General features: G+C 34.4%; 1 protein-coding gene across 1 annotated transcript in view; it reads left to right on the plus strand.

Annotated features, from left to right (window-relative positions):
* Positions 1 to 384: 384 nt before the first annotated feature.
* The window catches only part of LOC132271067 (uncharacterized), a 27,564-nt gene continuing 20,792 nt past the window's right edge, over positions 385 to 7,156 (plus strand). Inside the window, exons 1-3 of the mRNA XM_059772329.1 lie at positions 385 to 590; positions 1,605 to 1,968; positions 2,742 to 2,980. Coding sequence (XP_059628312.1) covers positions 1,633 to 1,968; positions 2,742 to 2,980 — 575 coding nt within the window. The 5' untranslated portion in view covers positions 385 to 590; positions 1,605 to 1,632. The remainder of the gene's footprint in view (positions 591 to 1,604; positions 1,969 to 2,741; positions 2,981 to 7,156) is intronic.

Genomic DNA, 7,156 nt, shown 5'->3' on the forward strand with positions numbered 1-7,156 from the left:
ATATGTATAATATGTCTAATTTATTTTCTTTAAATCCAAATGAACCTTCATCACCGGGGGCAAAAGCACGCATAGAGTGCCAACAAAATGCAATTATGTCATATGGGGGCGATTATATATAATGTCTAATATTTTATTTAAATGTGAAAGGTATAAATGTATTTTTTTCTCTATTTGTAGAAAAATATGTATTTTGTTTATTTATTTATTTATATATGTAATATCATATTTCATTAAATATTATTCTTTTTAAGTTTCTCAAAAAAAAAAAAAAAATAATAATAATAATATAGCCGTTGAAAAATGAAAATTAATTTTATTAAAAAAATATAATTCATATATTTTTTTAATAAATAAATTATAAGAAGATTGCCACGTAAAGCAAAATAGCCGACGCGGATGCTCTAAGAATCACTGCATAGGTCAAACTTGCTTACCTTCTGCTCTTTCTCAGTGAACGACGAACACGATTACTAGTAATTCAACTACCGGACTCAGAGTACACACAAACCCATTCCTTTCTTCTCTCACACTCATATCCCCGATCTTAAACCCGTCACACTGACGCTAACAACAAAAACTCCATTAAGGTTCTCTCTCTCCCTCTCTCTCTCTCTCTCTCTCTCTCTCTATATATATATATATATATATAGTATCTATCTTTCTTTATTTGAATTCTATTACCGTTCTCTATCTAAATTTACCTTAACATTTGCATAGTATCTGGATTGCTTTGGGATTAAAACCTACTGTGACTGTGATTGATTTTTATGCTCAGTTTGTTTTTAATTCTTGGGAACCTGAGAATTATGCACATCATTTTGACTCAACCTTATGTAATACAACACACTAGGGCTTTATTTATACCATTTTGTTCAATTATTTCAGAACCAAAATTAAAAGATATTTTGAAATCAAATTTAATTTAATTTTCTTGCTTTTTCTTCTTCTTCTTTTTTTTTTTTTTTTTTTTTTTTCCAGAAATTAAATGGAGAGAATTTAGTCTTGAATTGATAATTAGATAGTATTATGTCACGTTTGAGAATGACATGTTTATCTAAATTCAAGATGATATGACCTAGTTGCTCTATGATAATTCTAATATATTAAGGTTATACATATAGTATTTATCTATGCTCTTTATTTGAATTCTATTATTGTTCTCCATCTAAATTTACTGTAATAGTTACATATCTAAATTTTATGGATTGGTTTGGGATTAAAATCTACTGTGATTGGTTTTATGCTCCGTTTAGCTGTGAGAACTAAGTTGTTTGAGTATTCAACTGTAGATTTTGCATTGATGGGAACCTGAGAATTATGCAGATCATTTTGACTCAACCATATGTAATACAACACTAAGGCTTTATTTATACGACTCTTTCAATTATTTTAGCACTAAAATTAAAGAGAATTTTGAGAACAAATTTAATTTTCTTTACTTGCGTTTTCTAAGAAACCAAATGGAGATAATTTAGTATTTAACTGATAGTTAGACTGTATTATGTCAAGTTTGAGAATGACACGCCTTCCTAAATTCAAGATGATATCACCTAGTTGCTATATGATGATTCTAATATATTCAAGTCAATTATCTAAACCAGGTGCTTGCTTGATTATTTCTTGTATGAGATGAGACGGAGGCCTGTAAGTTCTCTGGCAACATCAAACCCGTCGGGGAGTAATGAATCGAGTGATGTGCCCGGTGTTGGTAATGGAGACCAAACTAATGATAGCGTAGAGGGCCCAAAGAGGTCAGCATTTGTGATACTGGCTCTGTTTGTTATGATTATAAATGGGTCTTGGGCAGTTCATCATTATCAGAACGAGAGTTTGCCAATGCCTCTTACGGCTGGCCAGGCAGGTAAGAGGGGTTTCTCCGAGGAAGCAGCCATGAAGCATGTCAAGGCCTTAACTGAATTGGGTCCGCATCCTGTTGGTTCTGATGCTCTGGATGCTGCTGTGCAGGTTGGTCTATTCAATAAACAGTTATGCATCTTGCGTCTTGATATGCGCCTCTAAATATGAGACACTGTGCTCCTTTTATGTGCATATGTTATCCAATTTACATTCTTGCACCTTCCATTAAATTAAGCAGCCTACGTCTTACTTGTTAGTTCATACATTATGTTCAATTAAACTAGTATGATTCCACATGTTAAAATCAATGTGTATACATAGTTGTCTATCCAGTGTCCACGTGAAAGTTTGTTAGTCTCTTTTACAGAGAGTCATATAAATATAGGTGCATGCATACCAATTAATATTTGATACCATGATAATCAGATAAGGGGAGAATGTGGGGAATGATCAGGGTTCATTCAGAGGCATACTTGCCTACAATGTTTGAAGTTTGTGTATATATATATATATATATATTTGTTTGTTTAAGTCTCTTTGGTTCTTCAAACCATGACTTGCCCAGTTTATTCTCTGGTATATTGCTCAGCATGCATGTGTGTGCGTGTGCGTGTTTTAATGCTGAAAACGTCAATTTATATTTATTTATTTATTATTATTATTATTTTTGCCATGGCAACTGGAATATATCTATATTTTGCATGCTTTCAGATATGATATATTTATGTTTGATTTCATGCATTGTGAATCTGTTTCATATTTATATCCATTTATTTGCAATGTGTTCATTAAAGTTGTTCTTAGCTTTGGGTGGCCATTAGGCAATCTCTTTCATGGGAAATTATTACGTCCATAATTCTCTAACGTCCTTTTCACTGCAGTATGTTTTGGAAGTATCAGAAAGTATTAAGAAGATGGCTCACTGGGAGGTTGATGTTGAAGTGGACTTTTTCCATGCACAATCTGGTGCAAATCGTCTTGTCAGTGGGCTTTTCCAGGGGAGAACCCTTGTTTATTCGGATCTGAAGCATATTGTATTAAGAATCTCCCCAAAATATGCATCTGAAGCTGGAGAAAATGCTATTCTGGTCTCCTCCCACATCGATACCGTTTTCTCAACGTATGCTTTCTTCTTCTTCGTACTCATCGTTGCAAATTTCTTTTTATTTTTCTGCTGTCTTTGTTCTATTGATGGTATTCCTAGAAGTGATGATCACCACTAGTATTGTTTTGTTCATATTTGTTGAGTGGTTTTTATTGCAAACATCTCCTGCTCAGGTTTTGTAATGACTAATGAGAAGCTAAGGGATGACTACCAGTGTCATATCTAAGATGGATGAGAGTAATCAGACAATATTGAGAATTATGATTTAAGATTTATTTATGTATATTGGATATTATGTGACTTATCAAAAAAAAAAAAAAAGGAAGAAGAAGAAGAAAAACTAATAATGATTCATTTATGGATTTTCAGTTTTGAAAAAAAAAAATTGCAATATATCAAATCCTGATTTATGTCATAATGAAGGAAAGAGAAATGGAATGGGTGTTCAAGCGTATTTGATCTCTTAATTAGTGTCTGATAGAAGTTGTTTTTGAGGTTGGGACTTGTAGTTTATTTTATTTTTATTTTGTTTTGTTATTTATTTTTTATTTTTTATTCTATTGGGTTGAGAATCCTTTTTTTTTTTTTTCTTTCTTTGTTTGGGTTGAGAATCCTCCTAAGCATTTGTATCCTTCTATCTTTTTAAGTAATAATACTCGTTTCATATAAAAAATGGTAATCTGGCACATGTTTTGTAACGTTGGTTTGGTGGCAAAGGTGAACTTACCCAAATATATAATAATAATAATAATAATAAAGGTGGTGGTAAATGTGATAATGGATGTTGTGGTCTTGGAGGTCTCGCTTAAAATTTTCTCTTAGACCTCCAATTGTATCAAGCTGGCCCTGCTTGGTGATTAATTATAACCAGTCAATTATTTGAACACTGTTTGGATGCCCTTCCCAGACATGTAGACATGCACTGCACTGATTTCTCGATGATATCATGCAATGAGTCAATGTCTGAAGATGTAATTTTGTTTTTTGTTTTTTTCGAAAGATGATTGATATAAGACAAATCATTTTAACTTGCTATATTGTTTAACATAAATAACCAGTTTAGGGCTTCCTTTTAATATAATGATTTGGGTTTGAGCATTCTACTTGTGTATAATGTGAAAATCTACAGGTCAAAAGCTGACTTCGATGTAAATTTGTTAGGTTTAGATATTATTTTCTTGTTTTCAGCTGTAGTCTTTTTTTGTCTTTCATGATATTTGTTATTATTATTAATTTTTTATTACACAATTTAGTAAGAGTAAGTGTTGGGTTCAACACACGCATACAGGAGGTATGTGACCAGAAGGCAATATACAAATTTCCCAGGAAGTCTGCAAAAATAAATATAAACATATGAACTGCCTCATTAAGACCAAAAAATGGGGGAAAAAAAAAGGTAAAGCAAAGCAAATTCTTACCTTTGGGGTTCTGGATTTACCACTTTAAGTGGTATCTAATTCTGCTCTCTTCAAAATGCTCCACACAAGGCATAAGAGAGCCACAGATAAAGCCTTCCTCACTCCCACAGACACAGGATCCTCTTCTAGCCATCATGTCCACGCCTTCCCAGCATCACCCAAGAAACCTGAGCAAGGAGAATAGAAGACACTATACATCCCTAGTAAAGTCACAAGACTCACAATGGAGGAGGAGATGGTTGAGACTCTTCCCTCTCCTTTGCATGCAAAGTACTATCACATGATGATCTACTTTCTTTTCCTCAAACTATTAATTGTTAGAATGGCTTCCTTCTCCACCTCCTCCATGAAGAAATCCTGCCTTCAAAGGAGCTGTAGTACATGAAATATCTTTCCAAGGAAAGGCGACCTCATTTCCTCCAATTAAGATCCTATAGTAGGATCTATTTTGAATCTCCCTTTCCGATCTCCTTTCCACCTATAATGGAGTCTTCCACTTCCTTGTTTACAGCCACAGTGAGTATTACTTAAAGAATGGATGCCACTGATTCCACTTCATGAACTTCAGTTGCCTTACAAATCCCTGGATCACAACACTGCTCCACTCTCTAAGGAAGACATATAATCAGCAACTGAAGCCTCTTTTTTGACCATCAATTTATACAGCCCAAGAATCTTTCATCACACAAAAATGACCAAGCATGAAATGTGGACAGGAAAGATTTCTAAAGTCACGATGTTCTGTTATCGTGCTAGAACTTCTACCTAAGTCCTTTTACTTTTGATTGTTCGCATATATACGAGAGCTCTGTAACTTAGATTTTTTAAGTCAAATAAAAGAATTCAATAGTATATAAGTTGACACTAAACAAATATCATAGAAATTATTATATTAAATATATCACTGCTACTCTTCTACTATAATTTTTCATTATGGTTATATTTTTATCCTATAATAAAATTGTCCATTGCATGCTAGACCCGTGCTAGCCATGTGTGCAATGTCAGATTTTCTAAAAAAAGGTTTGATATTTCAAGTTAGGTTTATCTTGTTTCATGATTGTCAAACATGGCTCTTTTTAGGATATGTTTGTGCTAATAAGTCATGTATTAAGTGCCTAAGTTGTGTTGACCAAGTATCAAAATAATTATTTATTTTGAAATTATAAACTCGCACATGAGGTGTCACACACGCCTAGTAGTGTCCGGGAAATTTCGGTGTCCAACAAGTGTCTCACATAGTAGAAGTATTTGTGCTTCTTAGTTAGATGCGTATTGATTTCACTGCCCCCTTCCCCATTTTATCTGCTCTATCTTCACCAAAATTCTCTAATATTATGCTTTTGTTTTTGTTTTGTGTGATAATTAAAGCCTAGAAAAAAATTTCAGACCCTATCACTTTTTGAATGCAATTGAAATATATATATATTGAGGAGTGATACAAGTGAGGAGGAGACCTTATCATCGGAAAGAAGTAAAGAAAGAACCTTTCGACAAAAGTACAAAAGGAATTTTAGCTTTTGAATGCACTAAAAACCAAGTTTAACCAATTTTTTTTAGTTGGTACTCACACACCCATGTCTCCACAGAGGCTCAAACCCCTGACGTCCCTTTTGGGAAGTAGGGGCCTGGTACTGCTAGGCCACTTGCCCGCTGTTAAGTTTAACCAAATTATAAAGCAGGAAGTCATACTGGCATGACTCTCATGAAAGAGCCCCATTATTGGTTGGGAAGTACTCTTCTCTTTTAGTAAATCGGCTAACTCTGACAAGGATAATATCTCCTTGTGTAAATTATTTTATTTTTATGACCTTTTTGTAGTTAGGCTATGACTGAAGCACATCAACTTTCACTATATACTATGCGAGTAAGACTTTCTCAGGTGCCCAATTGAACTATTCTACCATCGAGAAAGAATTACTTGCCGTATTATATGCCCTTGATAAATTTCGGTCATATCTCTTAGGATCAAAGGTAATTGTGTTTTCCGATCATGCCGCTCTTAGGCATCTTCTAATGAAAAAGGAAACCAAAGCTCGCTTGATAAGATGGATCCTACTTCTTCAAGAATTTGACTTTGAAATCAATGTCGTTGCCGATCATTTGTCTAGATTAATGGTTGAATCTTCTCCAAATCTTGAAATTCATGAATCATTTCCGGATGAACAACTCTTTCAAATCTCAAATGGGAATTTGCCTTGGTTCGCTGACATTGTTAATTCTCTTTCAACCGGCAAACTTCCCATTAATTGGTCAAAACAAGAAAAGGACCGATTCTTTGCTAACATCCGGAAATACTATTGGGAAGATCCCATTCTGTTTCGTTATTGCCCAGATCAAATCATAAGGAGATGTGTGCCGGAAAGTGAAGTTTCGAGCGTCTTTGTGTTTTGTCACACACTTGCTTGTGGCAGGCATTTTAGAGGAAAAAAGACCGCTTTGAAGGTTCTTCAAAGTGGGCTCTTCTGGCCCACTATCCACCGAGATGCCTATAACTTTTGCAAGGTGTGTGTTCGGTGCCAAAAGTTAGGATCAATGTCAAAGAGAGACATGATGCCTTTAACTTCAGTCTTCGTAGTTGAAGTCTTCTATGTATGGGGCATAGATTTTATGGGACCATTACCAATGTCTTATGGCTTTCAATACATTCTCGTTGCCGTTGATTATGTGTCAAAGTGGGTTGAGGCTTGTGCTACCAAAACGAATGACCACTCCGTGGTAATTGCATTCATCAAATCAAATATTTTTGCTCATTTTGGTATGCCAAGGGCCA

Source organism: Cornus florida, unplaced genomic scaffold, assembly GCF_030987335.1.
Source record: "Cornus florida cultivar Cherokee Brave unplaced genomic scaffold, ASM3098733v1 CherokeeBrave_3.0.0_Hap2_Chr08, whole genome shotgun sequence".
NCBI lineage: Eukaryota > Viridiplantae > Streptophyta > Magnoliopsida > Cornales > Cornaceae > Cornus > Cornus florida.